Source organism: Sturnira hondurensis, unplaced genomic scaffold (assembly GCF_014824575.4).
Source record: "Sturnira hondurensis isolate 20B ecotype Veracruz unplaced genomic scaffold, ASM1482457v3 Scaffold0020903, whole genome shotgun sequence".
NCBI lineage: Eukaryota > Metazoa > Chordata > Mammalia > Chiroptera > Phyllostomidae > Sturnira > Sturnira hondurensis.
In genome coordinates, this window is record NW_028093534.1 from 1,378,308 (window position 1) to 1,396,669 (window position 18,362).

At 43.8% G+C, this 18,362-nt stretch overlaps 1 protein-coding gene across 3 annotated transcripts in view; it reads right to left on the reverse strand.

Moving 5' to 3' along the window:
- Positions 1-431: 431 nt before the first annotated feature.
- The window catches only part of DIP2B (DIP2 acetate--CoA ligase B (putative)), a 224,352-nt gene continuing 206,421 nt past the window's right edge, over positions 432-18,362 (reverse strand). For all 3 annotated transcript variants that reach the window (XM_037030985.1, XM_037030984.1, XM_037030983.1), the window contains 10 exons: positions 18,241-18,350; positions 17,624-17,754; positions 14,983-15,151; positions 13,982-14,152; positions 12,877-12,938; positions 11,979-12,036; positions 9,980-10,054; positions 7,984-8,161; positions 5,880-6,003; positions 432-4,515 (listed from right to left, as the gene is read on the reverse strand). In XM_037030985.1, the coding sequence (XP_036886880.1) occupies positions 4,263-4,515; positions 5,880-6,003; positions 7,984-8,161; positions 9,980-10,054; positions 11,979-12,036; positions 12,877-12,938; positions 13,982-14,152; positions 14,983-15,151; positions 17,624-17,754; positions 18,241-18,350 (1,331 nt within the window). In that variant the 3' untranslated portion in view covers positions 432-4,262. The remainder of the gene's footprint in view (positions 4,516-5,879; positions 6,004-7,983; positions 8,162-9,979; positions 10,055-11,978; positions 12,037-12,876; positions 12,939-13,981; positions 14,153-14,982; positions 15,152-17,623; positions 17,755-18,240; positions 18,351-18,362) is intronic.

The window sequence follows — 18,362 nt, forward strand, 5'->3', positions numbered from 1 at the left end:
ATGCCTAAGGAGCTTGGACCATAATTCAAGGACAACTTTTAGTGTCTGAGAACACACACAATTTGATGGGCTCCCATCAAGTTTCTTGAAACCAGGAAATAAAAGAGCAAATGAAGTATTATATTAAGGAAAGCTGAAATCTAGCTTAATTATACAGTACAGAAAAATTAAAATTCACAAGAAGTTTAAAACCAGCAAATGTCACACAAGTGGGAGAAAAACTAAGCTATAATTAAGTGTTCCTGACAAAAGGCTTCTTTAGTTTTCAAGATGACTCCACTGTTTCTTGATGTGGTCTCCTTCTACAGCCCTGATTTACTGTGATCTCTGTGTGCATCCTCTTCGACTGTACTCGCTCGCAGTCTTTGGGTATTACCGTTGGAAGTTAGTTTAAAATTTATAAATTACAATGTATCGGTTCTGCCACTGTGTGAAGCATCAGACACACCCAGGCATCAATATTTATTAACACAAGACAAAGGAAACACATTCATATGAGTTAATAGAACACCGTCCAGCCAGAAGTTAAATTTAAAAATGTATATCTAGTCTAATTTCAAATAAATAAAAAACTTTATACATAATTACACAGTATTATAGTTTGAATTTGACACTGGTAAATATCTTGACAAAGTAAACAAAATGGCATTTAGGACTACAAAATTATTCTTGTATCTTTACACTCTCTTTTTCTGGACAAACAGCATGGCCCATGTACATATACCTAAACCAGACACGTATGAATGACAAAGAAAAGGCCTAGTGTGTATTTGGAGTACTGCAGCTTCTTGCTCCAAATACTCTTACATCAAAGCAACAACAACACTAAGGCATAGATCGTGTTGGAGTTTGAGGGTGAGGTGGTAACTCCTCATTGCTTTAGCCTAAAGGATTCCTATATTCAAGGAAAGTAATTTATTTGGCAAAGATATTGAGCACCATGCCAGGAGCGGAGACCTTAATAAAAAATTAAAAAACAAAACAAAACAAAAAAACAAATCTAAGGCCTGGGGATTTTTGCTGATTCAACAAAAGCACTAATTAAGCAAGCATTCTCCAGGAACTAGTTAAGGAGACACACTTACATGACCTACAGATAGGTAATGGTCCCTAAACAGCCTGAGGCAGCACAGCTTCATTAGGAAAAGACTGATACTGGGGTAACTGGGCCCCTTTATGAGGCAAGAAGTAAAGACTGTGGATTCACTCAAGCCCATTAGCATGCTGGTCTTTCCCAGGGTCTCCCCCAATCAAGAGAGGGCATTTGTACAGCTCTAAGAACCCCTAGGGCCTAGGATTTCTCCTGAAGCAGCCCCCTTCTCAGTTACTTCTGCTGAGAGGCAGAAAGGCCAAAACCTTTCAGATGACTAGATTTCTCTTAACTGAAACAGGGAAGGGGGACTTGCTATTAATTTAGTTTTCTTTTTCACAGTCATAAAAACCCAGACAGAACATGTTCCAGAGTTTTAGCAAGGCTCTTCCGTCAATAATGACCTTTTGGGCCTACCTGACGAGTCAGTTTTACCACAAAATTTGTATGTAACATGGAAAGAGCAAGAGCATTGGGTCATCAAGAGAAAGTTTTCTTGTTCAAGTCAGTAGCAGACTAGGCGCAAACACCTCTAAGCCCGTAGCTGCACTCTCTTCCCCTTGCACAGGTCCTTTACCAGCGTTAGTGCTGAAGCTCCCAAAGACACCTCTCTGCTTTCTTTCCTCCACAAGCATATTTTGGCTTTGGGGGATATGCAAAAGATCCATAGAGCAGCCACGAGGCAGAAAGCAAAAACTAAAGATAAACAGAAGCCCGAGGACCTTATAAAACTAGATAATCAGCACCTAAGAATCTAGAAATTGGCCACACTTTGAGATTAATGGATTATCTTATTTGAAGGAATAACTATTGATCTGCACTGTCCAATATCATAGCCATTAGCCACCAATATGTGGCTACTAAAAACTTGAAATATGGCTAGTCTGAAAAGGGATGTGCTTAATACATATTAGATTCTAAAGCCTTAATAGGAGGAAAAAAGTAAAACATCTTATTAATTTTTTAATATTGATTCCACATCGAAATGACAATATTTTTGCAATTTTGGGTTAAATAAAATATATTAAGATAATATAACCAGTTTCTTCTATACTTTTAAAAACGTGGTTACTAGAAAATTTACAATGACAGCTGCAGCTCACGTGATACCCGACTTGCTTAGGAAGGAATGGTCAAAGCAGCCCATCGAACAGACTCTGCCTGTATTTTTTTCTTAGAATTTATGCATTACGGAGATAGAAGTGTTTACTCCTCAGGGTCCCTTGTTTTGCTTAGTGAACCAGTTTTAAGGAAATTACTTTCCAAATGAGCAGGCTGTCTTCTTTGCAAAGCCAACCACTGCCAGTCGCTGGGATTCCCTGCCGCGGTGTGAGTGCTGCTTTTCCCTGTGTCCCAGAGCCTCTCCCGTCACGTGTAAATCAGTTTCACCCAAAATGCTGGGAAGAGATCTGGAACTGGAAAATGCCTTGAGGTCTGCCCTCGGTGGAGAATGGACTGGGAGGAAGGGCGGGTTCCGGAAAGGGGTCCAGTAAAGCGGCTTCCAGTCACAGACCGCAAGGGCAGCCCCCAAGAACGCCACCACAGCGAGGGGCTGGTCTTTGCATTATAAACCTTATTTTCAGGGTAATTACAAGTCTTAAAAATTGTTTAAAAACATATTTAGTTTACATGATGTTACAGTGGGGTAAATAATATGTATTATTAAAATAGTCTAAATAAATATTTACACAATAGACCAGAGTGGGTCAAAGAGAACCATTCTGATTTAACACGTTATCTCTGTTCACTTTGATTTTTTTTAATTTTTAAAAATATTTCTGTAAGAAAAAAATAAAGAAATCCAACTATATTCAAACACACGAAGTATCTATATTCAAAGAGAGGAAACCGAGCCAGAGGCCAGACTCAGTCCCAAGCTCAGTTGGCTTGATCTGGGCACCACAGTTACTTCAGAGTTTCTTGCAAACACCAGGCTTCCCCTATTTCAGCATAAGCCTATCTATTTCGGCAACTCAAATTGGCCAATTTTGAGATGTACGGTCATGTGGCCTCAAGGTTTCATGTGGTGTTGATCTTGCTGCCTCCCAACCTATCATTCTTGTCCTCAAACCCTGGCCTTCACAAACTGGAAGAACAGAGGACACCCTTCAGTCTTCACAAAAAGAGAAGCTATATGCATAAACTGTAGACACAGTTTACACTGGGCCTGGAAAAAGAGGAAATTCTAAATTCTTATGTAGTCACTCTTACTTTGAAAGACAGTTTCAACACTGGGGGCCAGAGTGTGTTATTGCGGTTCCTTAGAATAGGGTGGGAGCTAATAAATCTGAGCTTTTTTGTAACATTTCAATTTTTAAACTGAGATTTTTCAGCTTATAGAAACAGGCTGAATTCTTAAAAGCTTAAGCTGAATCTAGGGATGCAAGCTTTTAAAACAACCACAGGCAGCTTTAGTTTATAAAATACACCAGCCAATAGTACAATGTGCAGCAAAACCTGCCAACAATTTGCACTTCTCAGTTACCCATTCAATTATACTGCATTAAAAGAATATTTGAAATTCTTTCAAAGTAGAAATGTTTCTACTTTGGTTGTTATAACTATACAAGCCAATTCTTCATTTTTTAAGCTGAATTATATGTATTCTTATTTACATGTTTAAAACAGTGGTCAAAATGTTTTATAGTCAGGAATTATATATATATATAAAGTAATTTTCATATTCAGTGGGTTATCCAATTTGCTTAAGAGCCGAATGGAAGTAAGATGCGCAGTTCCGCGTTACTGACACCCACAGAGGGTCCAGCTACAGCAAAAGGCAAAATACAGTACAGAGCGGGGAACTGTGTAACTCAGGCTACCCCTTCATGAGAATTCATTAAACTCCCTTACAAAATTCTAAAATGGCATTAGATAAAAGTACAAGTATATACAACAGATGAAAAATATGCAACATGCATGTAATTGCTTTAGTAACGTGCTGCTCACGCTATGTCAAAGCTCATGACTGTTAACATTTTTTTCATTTGCCACCATAGAATTCCCCTTTCCTGTGTGCCATGTGATCACAGAATCCCACAGGAGGAGATGAAGGATACAAAATGTAGCCATCTCAGCTTATCTCACATCATTTGAAAGCTTGCTCTTAAGTCACTGGTCTTGGGTCCTTGTGGTTTTTTGGGATGGCCCCCTGCAATCTCCACAAGGCTGGTTACATGTTATAAGCCACATAGATGGGGTCTAACTGGTCAGCTAGGAAACTGTCACGAAGGTGCATCCTTTGCTTCTCTCCTCTGGAGTTGATGGGGATAACACCTGGGTCCACCACAACCACCACGCCAACAATGAGGTAATGCTCCTCCAGAACCACATTTGTCACTAGAGGAACCAGATCTAGGGCTTCCTGTTCAGAGCCACACAGTTCCACAACCACCACAAGCAAGTTGGTCCACGTGAACACGGCACTGAAATTTCAAAGACATTCAGTTAACACATCATTCATTACACGTATCAGTCACCTACGACAGTACCTATCTACCCAAGACCTATCCCCATTTCCGAGAACTGTCTTCTCTCTTAGTAGACACGTCTGTAACACATAACCCTGTCCCTACGATTATAACTGATTAGCTGAGCCATTCAAAATCTCTTGGGAGTTTGGAAGTAGGATTGAAAGTTGTTAGCCTGTCACTTTAGCTGAGGACCTGTGGACTTGAAAGTTTCAGGGTAGCCAGGCATGTAGGGAATCACAGAGACTGGCTCTTCAGTGAGAGGAGAAAGAGGACGTGGGTGCCCACGTGGCTTTTACAAGAAAGAGGACAGTGGTCTCTGACCCCTTGTTCCCACCTTTCTTGAGAACCACAGTTAGAGACTTTTAGGAACTTCTGGGATAGCCAAGTATTCTTTCCATTAACTCTGTCTTTTACGGAGTTACAAAATGTATACAATATTTGGCTGCACTCAAAGCTGAATGTCTAGAACTCGAGGGCAACCATGGCACACAGCTTCTTGGCCTCATTCTTATGCCCCGGGGGCACTACTCAGGTCTGGGGAGAGACTCTGACCAAAGGGAGAACATTTTTAGGCAAAGAACCACCTGGAAAGCATGAACCACCACGAAAAAAACTGTGGCTTTTTAGCAAAGGGAGAAACAAGAAACGAGTGAGAACACATTGACAAATATGTAGAAAGGCCATTGGACAGATTCGGTACTGTCAAGGGTCCAGAACAAAAGCCAACATGAAAAACTCAGAGATAATGAGTTTTAAGTCAATGTGAGGTTGGACAATCCTTTATCAGGGATAATGTAGGGGAATTTCCTGCACTGAGAGGGAAATTAGATCAGATGAAAGTAATGATCCTTTCCATCTGCTTACCATTTAACAATTTATAAGCATGTTCTCACTGGACTCTCCCATAATCAGGAAGTGTCAGAGAGTCTTTCACCAAGGAGGGAAGCAACGTAAGTGGGAGAGCTAGGCCCTTAAGCTGGGTCTTTTGACCTTAAAGTCATGGTCTTTCCACCATTCCACACTGGCTTTCTAGAAGCAGTTGTCAGCTAGATCCCTTCCGAGGGAAAGAGTCTATCCTTACAGAGGATGCAGCCCTGCTCTGCAATGGTTTCTTACAGCCTGTCTCAGGGTCTCCACGGCCTCGTCTGCCGCAGCAGCAGATGGCCCACCAAGAAGGAATCAGTCTGTTTATTCTCTCAGCCCCCCTGGAGTTCTACGCCTGTAGGCAGTATTTGGTGTAGACAGCTGACTACTTAGATCAATTTTACTAGATGCTACAGCTGAGGTGGGGAGCCTGTTCTGCGGGGGGAATTTACCATTCAGCAATGCTCCTGTGGATCCGAGACACTGAGGTCTCGATGTCAATTGGATGGTATCGTAATCCTCTCAGCTCCAGTGTTTCATCCAGAGCTCCCACCACATATAATGCGTCATGACGTTCTACGCAAAGAAAGAGAGGCGTTTGGTTCATCAGACACATTCTGAGGTCAGTACAATGTGGGGATCGAGGGTGAAGGGGTTCAGACTGCCCGCCATGTCACCTGGCTCCATCACGTGTGACTCTGGGCAAATCGCTCGTCTCTGAGTCCCACTTCCCTTTCCGTGAGACAAGATAAAAACAAAAGGCTACTAGAAGGATTGAGATAGTCTATGTAATGCCATTTATACGATGATGCCTGGCACATTGTAAGTGCTAAACAATTAGCTATTACTACTTCTACTACTGCTACAGACACTACTACCACCACCACGTACCAGGAATTGTGTGCAGTGCTGGGGGACAAAGACGCCCACACACAATTCCTGCTCTGGACGGCTCCTGCTACTGGGGGAAACCCACGCGAACAGATGTTCCATTATCATGCGGTAAGCCCAGAGACAGGAGTGTACACAAGGCATTAGGGGGGGAAGAAATACCCCTCAGGCTCTGCTCAAAGGATAAAGGGAGGCCTAGAAAAGCCGAAGCCAGGCTGAGCTGTTATGAGTAAGCAGGAATTGGCCCAATGATGTCTGGGAGAGAGGGGAAGAGTGAGGATCTGAGACAGAGAAAAAATGAACATGTGTCACTGTGTCTAGGCCCCTTGGAGGGATCCAGATGTAAGGAGCAGGATTAGGAAAAGTGGAAGAGACTAGTGCTGGTTAGCAATGTGGCTGCAGCCTGGCTAGGGTGTGGCAGAAATCTCCTTCTAAGGTTTTATTTTATTTTAATTTTTTTCTAAGATTTTATGCACACATTGTATGTACAGGGCTATGTGCTTTGTGCCTATACAAATACTGCATTTTTCAGAAGAGAGACTATTTTGCTACATCTACCAAGTGCAATATCCCCAGGGAAAGGCAGAGTTCTGAAAAATTCAGAAAAACAAATACCAGGAGCTGTTGGAGAGAGAAGGATGAGGAGGTCCAGCAGAGTCCCCTCAACAAGAAAAGCTAGACCATAAGACTGTTATAGCAAAACGAAAACAGAAACACAGTAGTTAATGACCAGCAGTGCTTTTTGTTTGCTAGGTGCTGTTACTGGCACCTAAATGCATCATGTAATTCAATCGCAGCCATTTCCGCAAGGCAGGAAACATTGTAACTCTCGTTTTCCAGGTAGGCAGCCAAAGGGTTCAGTGATAGCTCAAGGTCACACAGCACAATGGCAGGGGTACGCTCTCGCCTCTCTTCTCAAAAACTTTCATGTTCCTGGCTCCCCATGAAATAAGGAGAAAGTATGGATGTTGGTTGGTATGGAACAGATGCAAGAAGCTAAGGAGAAATGTCGTGGCTCAATTCAGGCCTATAAAGTCCAGTGAGTGAGGTATCTGTATCAGTTCTTGAAGTGCCTGATACAATTAGAACTGGATGTTTTAAAACCACTATTCATGCCACCAGGAGGGCAGGCCGAAGGCAAACAGCAGTGAAGCCCTGATGATGAACTGGGCAGAGGATGACTGGGGGACTGATCATACTGGAGCCTTGTGAAGCAGTCTTCACTCCGACATGAGATGCTGAGGAACAGAGGGGCACTGCAGCAGGGGGCTCCTCTGCACTGACTCCCTGTTGGGGACTGGGGTGTTCCTCCTGCTCCCAAAATGGTATGCAGGAGTAGCAAGAACTAAAAGATGAACTATCTGTCCCAGGGGCTTGTTCTGGGGCTAGAGTCACCCCCTCAGGTACACCTCTGTGATTGAGGCCATGCTGGCCCACACTTCAGGGCTGCCAATGCAGTGCTCTGGATGCTTACCTCCTAGGTACTTTTGTGGGGCAAAGTCTGACTTCAAATAAATATGAATTCACAAATGGGCTCAAGAGTTGTAGGAGGGAATAATTAAATACACACACTCCACAATCCAAAGGCAGGCTGAGGAAGGCCAGCCAGCACCCCTGGCTAAAATGCCAAGCAGCACAGTGAGGAGGAGCTGGTGTGGGACATACCTCCAGTAGCCGCTGTGAGCTCGGTCCGGCGGACGAAACCCAGGTATCCTGTCCGAGCCCATAGCGTCTGAGCGGCATCCCCAAAGCTGAGGCGAGTGTTGAAATGATCAGCTTGAAGAGTCTCACTGTCATAGATGGTGTAATAGCCACTGGCCGTATGGGGACTATTGACCCAAATCTACAAGAAAAGGTCATATTTCATCAGGAACACGTGCTGTGTATTAATTTGATTCTCTTGGGACACATGATTTTAATTTTTTAAACTCATTTTACATCAACAGCCACAACACAACTGTAACAATAAAGGCAGCTGACATTTGAAGTGTTCTCCAGCTGCTGACCAGTGTGGTATGTACTTTATTTACACGCTTTATCTCACTCATTCCTGACGTACACGACACGACAATAGAGTTTGCACTATTGTTATTCCCATCTTACACATGAAAGAACAAAGACCGACTCGCCCAAAATGCAGACTCAGAGACTCACACCCAAGCCTGTGTGCAGAGGCCATGCTCTCAATCACCTGCCACACGGCTGCCTGGGCCCCCCTCTCAGCCTCTCCCAGAGTCCCGCAAAGTCTCCCAGGGATCATTTCTGTGCTTCTGAAACTAAGGGATAAGGCCCTCAAGGAAAAGCTACAGGGTGTTTGAATTTGCCATGTGAACAATGCAATAACTAACAATGTCAACAACACTAGTATTTATTGAGAATGTGTTATATTAACAGGCACCATTCGATGACAGGGGATACAAACCCCCCTCCCTGGAATTATCATCTGGACGGCGGGCCCCTTGTAGTACAGGCTTCCCTTGCTACGTTGGTGTCCTAGGAACCCACGTGTGTCAGTGTACCAGCTGGTATTGTTGTGAGAGGCTGCATTTGGCTTCAGTGGTTTTTTTTTTTAATTGAAGACGCTTTCAAACGCATTTGCCCATTTCACGATGGGTGATTTACGAGTGCATCTGCCCACACTGTGCTGAGTATTTAGTAGTTTTTGACCAAAAACAGCATGACCCTTATACCCTACCCTTCCTATTCACGTACGTGATCCTGCCCCAAGGGACATATTTTTGGTTTTCCTGGATGAAAAAAGTCCTCAAAGGGAAGTGTTTTGCCAATGTGGAAAAGGTGAAACAAGAAAACAGCAGAAGCACTAAGGGGCATTAAAATCGATGAGTTCAAAACTGTTTTGGGCGGTGGAAAAAACGTCTCGATAGGTGACATCAAATGGAGAGCACTTTGCGGGAGACTGAGGTTTAAACATGTAAGAATACACAATTTTTCACAAATAAATTCCAGTTTTGGGGCGTGTCCCCCCTCATATGTGCATTACAGATACAAGTATTAATGCGTTTCATTGTCACACAATTCTATAGGTAAGCACAATGATTACCTATGGGTGAGGAAACCAAGGCCCAGAGAGGGTAAGTAACTCGTCCAATATTGAGAAGCTGGCATGTGGCGGGGCCCAGGTCACCAGGCTCCTGACCTATGACACCCCTCCCAGTGAGCTACAGGATGAAACATCAGTGCCCCTCAAAGGTTTTGGGGAAGAAAAACTAAAACTTTAAAACCATTTAAATACTAATATAGTTATAAATACTAATATAAATATATTAATACAAAAATTAAGTGCATTTTGGGATAAAATATAAAATTTGCATGAATTTTAGAAATTCAGTATTTGCGGTTCCTTAAGTGGGGGGAAGAGGCAGGATTTGTCCAATTTCCTTTTCAGTTGAGGGGATGGCAGGGGAGAAATCTGGGACTAGTTCTAGTCTGGGTGCCCCAGTCTCCTCTCCATCCTGGTGTCAATCTACCCCTTCTGTCCGTTGCAGTCTTGTGCTTTACAGAGAAAAACTAAAACTCTTTTAAAAGATGAAAATTCACAGTGGACGAGAAGCTAAACCTACATTTGCTCTGACTTCTGGATTATGAACCCTGAAGTTTCTCCCTGCTAACTTTTCACAGTAAAGGTGAAAATTATACATACCTCTCCAAGGTGAGAGTCTCCAACAGGCCCTTTGGTTTCAGGATTTACAATAACCACCTTTACGCCAGGTAGAATCTAAGAATCAAAGGGAAAACATGAAGACTCAGTTGACCCCTCGGAAATACAGCTCCCGACTCTCCCCACTCTGGTAAGGCAAGGGAGAGCACAAACTCGGGAGCCAACTGAGGCGCACAGGACCGTGCTCAGTAGAGACCAGAGGTACGGTAAGATTCATCCTCAAAAATAAACCAGACAACCAACTGCTCTGCCTTCCTTCAAAGGGATGAGAAACTGCACTCCAGAATGACAATAGCTAAGCATCTGTAGATTAATTGAACCATGTAACTGCCCTTTCTTATTCACTGGAGTGAGGGCATTACAACCCCTTGAAGCAGAAAGCGCAGCAGGAAGGAACCGCCTGAGAGACGCCTCCCCAGTCTACAGTGAGAGCCAGAGTCAGGGGAACCTGGAGAGCAAGAGGGGAAGGTGGCCATTCCTGGGGAGAGGAGAAAAGACACCCTAGTGCCCAGGATCTCCCTCAGGAGGGAAAAGGAAGAAACAGGTGCTGGCCGAGAATGGCTCAGGGCCTGTCTGGTCACGTGTATTCTGTCTCTTAAACCTCCCTTTTGATCTTGGGGTGCCAGAGGATGCAGTTACTTGAGGAACCCTACAATGACTATGTTGACTCACGCATCTGAAACCTCCAGGGAGGAAGACAAAAGACCACTCCCACTAGTCAGGGCCGGGCACTGCGATTTAGCTCTAGAGGCCCTAGCTGCTGGCTGCGGCAGATGAAGACCTGACACAGTAAGACCCGCCCGCCTGGAGGGGTTTCAACAGAAGAGTGAAACTGGGGTTAAGCTCCCCGGGGGTGTCCACCGCTGGGTAAGTTAGTTCCCTTTCCCCTTCCCAGTTTTCTCCTCTGCCTTTCAGAATTACTATAAGGGATTCTGAGGCATCACCACAATCTCTTCAAAGGGATAAGAAATTTGAAAGCTTATGCTGATGTTCCATCCCCCTCAATAAATTGTTCAAAACTTAGAATTGACTGAATGCTCCCAGTTAGGACTGGGAGACCTGATTCCCAGTGTGATGGGTGGCGTTAGGAGGCGGGACTTTGAGAGATGACTAAATCAGGAGGGCAGGGCCTTCCCGAAAGTGATTAGTGCCCTTGTAAGAGAGGCCCAGAGATTTCCCTCACTTCTTTCCCCACGTGAGGATACAGCAACAAGATGGACATCTATGAACCCGAAATCCCTCACCAGAACCTAATCTGCTGGTGCCTTGATCTTGGACTTCCCAGCCTCCACAACTGTGAGAAATGTTTCTGTTGTTAATAAGCCACCGGGTGTCTGGGGTTCCACCGTAGCAGCCCACATAAACGAGGACAATAATTAAATCTCTCTTTGAACATTTTAGAGCCCCATTCTAATCTAAGAAATCTTATCTCTATAGATAATTGCTCTCAATTTTTAAAATTTAATTATTATTCAAGTACAGTTTTCTGTCTTTTACTCCCATCCCAGCCCTCGCCCCCAGTGCTCCCCACCTCTCAAATATTTTTAATCTCTTCCCCATTTTGATGATTTCTTTTTGAACTATGACCATGTGTATGTCTTCCCTGACCTTAAACCACACCCCTCCCCATCGGCCATCCCATTTTTCTCCTTGTAACATTTACAAAGACAGAACCGGCCCTTTTAAAGTGCTGCTCATCTCTCCACCTTGAATATAATGAACATTAAATCTTGCTAGTTTGCCAAATAAGAGTAACATGTCACTAATGTTAAAAAAATATATGGAATTAAGAAAGGTCAAATTGAGTATTCTTATCTCTGTACTCATATGAATTTAAAAACATTGGTTCAGATGAAATGGTGAATTATCTGCAAGTTTCAATTAAGTCTTGCCCTAGGTACTAATATATTATATGACTTCAGGTTTCTTTAAAATGAACTTCTCCATATAGACAATTTTCCCAATGGTCAAAACAAATTACCTTTCCAGACTCTGAGAGGAGCAAACTCTGGGGGGCACCCCGTTCCACAAGACGAACCCTGCAAAAAAACAATATTTACTATATATACGCCTTTTAAAAAAATGAGTGGACCATGTTGACTACAGTTAAATACTGCCTTCCCAAGACCTTTAATTTGTCTCTCCTTTTTATGCTAGACTAAGTTGTTCAAAGTTGGCATTACTGACATTTTGGGTCAGGTCATGTTCTGTTGTAATTTTTTTGTGAGGGGCTATTCTGTGCACTGGAGGATGCTTAGCAACACCCTAGTCTCTGCCCACTAGGTGTCAGTAGCAACCTGCTTGTTGTGACAACCGAACTGTCCCCAGATATTGTCCAATGCCCTTGGGAGGCAGAGGCCACTGATTCAGGAGATGCACTACTTGTGAAGGCTAGGCCAGTGCCAGGGGCACACGAGCGAACACAGCTGAGGCCAGCGGGGCCTGGGAAAGGATCACAGAGCCCCGGGGCCAGGTGGTCACCTGGGGACACAACTAAAATTCCCTTGTAAGCTGATGAGGAAGAAGGTTTTTCCTCCTGGGGTTTAGATAAAGTGCTGTTTCAAAAACCCTACTCCGCTTCATTTATCTTGTCTGTCCTGTCTTTTATTTTTAAACTTTCAGAGGAGTCTATCCATTTTTTAAAAAGACTTTATATTTATTTTTAGAGCGAGGGTAAGGGAGGGAGAAAAAGAGGGAGAGAAACATCGATAATTGGTTGCTGCTCACACACCCCCAAACGGGGACCTGGCCTGCAACCCAGGCACGTGCCCTGACTGGGAATCGAACCAAAGATCTCTCAGTTCACAGCCAGGGCAAGGCTAAGAACTTTTTATGTTTCGGAACTCTAACAGGAAATGAGCAAAATAAATTTACTGTACCTGTCATGTCTTAATGATTTCAGATCTACATACACAGTAGTTGGATCAGGCCCTGAGGTTCCCTAAAGAAAAATAAATCAATACACTGTTTATTTAAAATTTAAATGACTATTTCCATACTTCATATTTTCAAATCAAGAAATAGGTAAGTTAGCCATGTACACGAAAAGTCCAAACTCTACTGCGAAAGCTCACCCTGTCTTCAACCAGACGAGGCAGGGTGCAGTCAACACCTAAAAGAGACTCCTGGCCTGGCTTTATTCTCACGTTTCTTTCTTTTCCTCCCTTGGGAGGGTGGGCCAGGAGCCTTCTTACAGAGGCCGGTGAAGCACTACAAGTTACCTGGCTGAGGAGGATCCTCCTCCCTAGATGCAAAGCAAGGACATGAAAGGTCAGCATCCATGGGGTTTTCAAAATTAACACTGGCCCAAGCTGACAAGGGGCTCACAATTAGGGTCCAAGGTTGAAGCATCATGATGCTATTTAAAAGTCACTTGACTGTAGTCACCGAAGACCTGAAAGGACCCACCCACACATGACACCTTCTTTAACTCTCACTCCTGTCTGTGCCTATACTTTCCTTATCAGTCTCCCAGCTCCATAAAATCTCAGACTCAGTTCTTCTCTGTTATTTACCCACCAGGAACAACATGGCAGAGTTGCCATTTGGCTGGAGAAAAGAATATGGGTTTATTTGTGCTTCCTTTGCAAAGAAGCAATAAAATGTGAGGACATAGGAAAGCAGAAGGTGGGATGTAAATAAAATTCAAAAAGAACAAAGAAATCTCCACTGGTCATTGTTATGGACCATAAAATATTACTAAGAGGAAACATTTACAAGGATGACCAAATGCCAGAGAAAGATCCAAGTGTGTAACACGTAGTGAGTCAGTGACTCTACAGAACCACTGTGTGTAAGACGATACTATTATCTTCATCTTAGAGATGAGCAAAATCAGGGGAAGTCCAGATAAAAAGCCCACAGTCCCATAGCGAGTGAGTGGAACTAGGGCTCATGCCGGGCAGTGTGTCTCCAAGGCCTCTGCTCCAGGGCACCACACATTCCCCCTCCATTTGTTCCCAAGCACGAGTTCACAATAGTCACCTGTAAACATATTGCTACATTGACTCTTGATCCAAAAGTGGTGCTGACAGCCCGAGGAGACAGACCGATGTCTTTAAAGAGTTTGGAAAATGACTGCTGGAGAGCGATTCGGGGCCGCTCCTCGGCCACCACCACACACGTCCGGATGCAGGAGAGGTTGATTCCTCTGGTCTGTAAGACACAGTGCATGGGAGCTGGAGTTAGCAGAGTCATGAAATAACTGAACAGGCAGGGCCACTGCACTATCTCTTTGGTCAGGAAAAGCCAAGGAACTGTGTATTTTCACCTCAGACACCCAGAAAAGACACAAGTTTTCCAAAAGTCCCAAGGCATTCCACTAAGGTCATTCCCACTGATAAATGTGCTCATTCTCTATTTCTTTTCTCTTTTATCTAAAAACTTAGGTCCCTCAGCAATCCATTTTTATCCCTCCCCATTTCTGTACCTTATATTTCTCCCTATTTCAAACCGGAGAGCTGGGACTAAGAGGAAAAGAAATCTAGCACCCTGGATATCAGACCTCTCACCTCTTCCTTCCCTTCTTAAGGCCACATTTCTCTTTAAAGAAAGCTCAGTGTTTTCTGACCCTCCATGTGCCAGTCAGAAACGTGGTCACTAGAGACACATGCATGAGCTGCCCCTTTGTATCTGGGCGGTCCCCAAGCTCTAACATGCTGACTCTACTGGGTCTTTTCCCAACTCTACTGGGAAAAATCCTGCTGCAGGTAAGTTCCTTTTCATCTTTATAGAAAGTCATTTCCATTCAGCCTCCCAACCACGTTCACCTTCTTCTCCACAAATGAAGACTCAGATTAAATTCTGAAAGAGTGTAGTAAATTAGAAAGTGGAAGAGATAAACTTCCTGAGGTTCACAAAACACCTGTTTAACTGCCTAGAAGAAGCCAAGCAGACAGGTCTGTCAACCCCTCCCTAGGATCACACCCGGCCCACTTCTTTAAAACTTCTCAGGACTGGCTACTTGCTGTGCAGCAGCTTCTTACCTTTAGCACCTCCACTTGGTTTCCAAGCCCTTTGGTGCAGAGTTCCATTACCGAATAGGAGCAGAATGTATCCCTTATTTTGTACTGGTTGACAGTGGAAAGCCAGAGGAAAAGATTGTTTTCTAACTCCATAGGAGGAATTAAGATGGACTGGTGACCTGAATAGACACTGCAACGAAAAAAGACAAGAGCTGACATTGTCAAATCCTGCCAGGTATCTTGATGTTTTAGAACACCATCCACTCAACAAATATTTACTGAGCATGAAGGGAGCGTAGGGTCACATGAGATATAAAGGTCTAAGAATCCGCCTTGTTCATATGCAACTCGTAAGACACAACAACTATAAAATAAAGCAGGCTGTGGTATGTACAGTAACTGAGATGGGAATAAAAAACATCAAGATCACAGAATAAATAGCAAGTCATTCAAACTGGGAAAGGTCAGGATGGGGGTGTTTTGATGTGCAGGTGACACTTGAGCTGTAACCTGAAGAACGAGAAGGATTTTGCCAGGGGCTGGAGGAAGGGAGGATGGTGATGAGAGTATTCCAGGCAGAGGAACGGCATATGCAAGTGCACAGAGGTATAACATTCCATGGTGTGTTTAAGGTTGACAGAAATAGCACTCCAGTGTGAAATACTAGAGCACAGGATGCATGGGGGAGTGGTGAGAAGTGAGGCCAGAAGGGCTGGGTCAGACTGTGAAAGGGCTTAACTGTAGTATGAAAGATTTAGACTTCACCCAGCAGGCAGTCACTGCAGCTTTAGTTGGGACAAAACTAGAAATATGGAGGAGGGACTGGAGACATGAGACACTGAAGGCTGAGAGACACTTAGGAGAAAGTGTAATAGTCTAGGTGAGAGATGATGAGGGCTGGAATCCCAACAGTGCAGCCAGGATAAAAAGGAAGGAATGGCCCTGGCTGGTGTGGCTCAGTGGACTGAGTGTGGGCTACAAACCAAAGGGTCGAGGGTTTGACCCCCAGTCAGGGCACATGTCTGGGATAAGGGCCGGGTCCCCAGTAGCGGGGTGTATGAGAGGCAGCCACACACTGATGTTTCTCCCCCTCTCTTTCTCCTTCCCTTCCCCTCTATCTAAAAATAAAATAAACTAAAATCTTCTTTTAAAAAAGGAAGGGATGTCAGAGTCACATTTCATGCATATAGCCTACAGCCATGAATACTCAATCTCCTAAACCCCAGTACAGACCAGAATCCCCAGGAGACCAAGAGTCCTGTATTTAGAAAATACTGGCCATTCTCAAGGGTATAGAGACATACACCTAAGATATTCCTACACCTTGTTATTTGTTAATTAAACTCGCTTCAGAGGAATATCCTGAGTGTGTAATTAATTAAATTTTAATTTATGTTGATTAAAGAAATAAAAAATAATTTAAAACAATGGAACTGTGGTCTCCACCTTTGGAGATCTAAGTTAGTAAGTCCAGGAAAGGCCCGTCATGATTTTTAGACCCCTCGGTGATTCCCCTGTGTAGACAGATTTAGGAACAGCTGAGCAAATGACGAAACGTTTGGCTGATGTGAGATAAAGAAACAGAGGCTGACAGTAATGCCCAGGTTCCTCTTCTGGGCCCCAAAGTGAATGACCCCATCCTGACAAAGATGGTGACAAGGAAGGGGATGGTGAGTTGCACACACCTGTGAAGGACTCACGGAGACATTCACACAGAAGGTGAAAATGTAGGTTGGAGACAAGGTTCTCTGGGTGGATAGTGGAAGGAGTGGGAATATGCTTGCTATTCCACAAGAGAGAATCTGGGCGGACATGCTGCTTTCCAGCAACATGCTGTCACCCCACCCCATTATATTCCTTCCTGTCAAGACTAGGGGGTGTGCCAATGGAATTCTATGCCGCAGAAAGGAAGAAGGAACTACTACCCTTTGCAACATCATGGATGGAACTGGAAAGCATTATGCTGAGCGAAATAAGCCAGGCGGTGAAAGACAAATATCATATGATCTCACCGTTAACAGGAATCTAAACAAACCAAACAAGCAAGCAAAATACGACCAATGACACTCAAATATGGAACAGGCTGACAGGGTCCAGAGGGGAGAGGGGAGAGAATCATAGGGGAAAAGGGAATGGACTCACATGAACAAGTATAAAGGACACATGGACAATAACTAAGGTGGGGGGTGGAAAGGGGAGGGAGGCGGGGAGCATGGGGCGGGGGGCGGGCAGGGTTGGGAATATAAGACAGAAACCTGTACGTGAACAAGAATTAAATAAAAATTATATTAAAAAATGAAAAAAAAGTAAAAAAAAAAAAAAGACTAGGGGGTGTGCTCTGGCTGTCAAAGCATGACGTATTTTACCCATGTATTATCTCTATCTACTTGGCTCTACTACTAACATGAGGACTACAGGATGGAGCAGAGGAGCAGGTAATAAGATCACCAATCTCTTGTATGAGGCAAAAAACTACCGAAAAGAAAAAAGAAAGGGAATACAAATACAACTAAACGAGCATCAGAGGTACATTAGGTGCAGAAATTATGGGGAAAAAATCAGCATTTTATTGATTTTTAACTTCCAAATTAAAGGAGTGAAGGGGAGGATGAGTTGGTTTGAGCTCCCACAGACATCCCCTCCTTTCCTTTTCCATTCTTACCTGCAGAGACACCAGAGTGCAAAGCCAAGTCCACAGTAGGGGTCAAGACAGATGGCGATCTGCCGAGAAGAATACAACTCACACTGGAGCTTGATGGCTCTGCAGAGAGCACTGACTGCGGAGTGGGACATCTGGAAAGTAAGGAACATGGAACAGGGTGAAACGGACATCCCGCAGGCCCCAAAACAGCCCCAACGATAGTTTTGAGAAGCTTCAAGTGCCTCAAACTCTTTAAAATGATGTATAATTTTCTTTGGTTCAGAAACCATAATCTATATCTAATTTAAGGTAAAAAATTTCTGTTCATTAGTCAGTACTGAGTTTTATAAAATATGAATCTGTAATTCCATACTTTCTATAACTCTTATCATCTGTTAGCTTCCATGCTAGGTTCAGAACATGACATAACACAAATTCCTTGGGATAACTTATTCCGGAAGAGCCGATGCTTTTATTTAAATATAGCATGGACCCTTGATCCTCTGCCTGCTGGTCTCTGGTACAACCAGCTGGCCTCCACATCTTAAGTTCCCGGGGCAGTGGTCATCTCTATTTTTTGCAGGCCTGGCATTTCACCAGCTTTCAGTGAGTGAGTAAACACACCCAGACTGCTCTACCTTCACTCCCGTAAGCATGCCTGTTGTAGAGACACTAAAATCAAGATACGCCAACATCTCAGGAGTGGGCGGTTTATACAGCTGCGGCAATCTTTTCCTGGGTAAATCATCTGCAAGGAAGA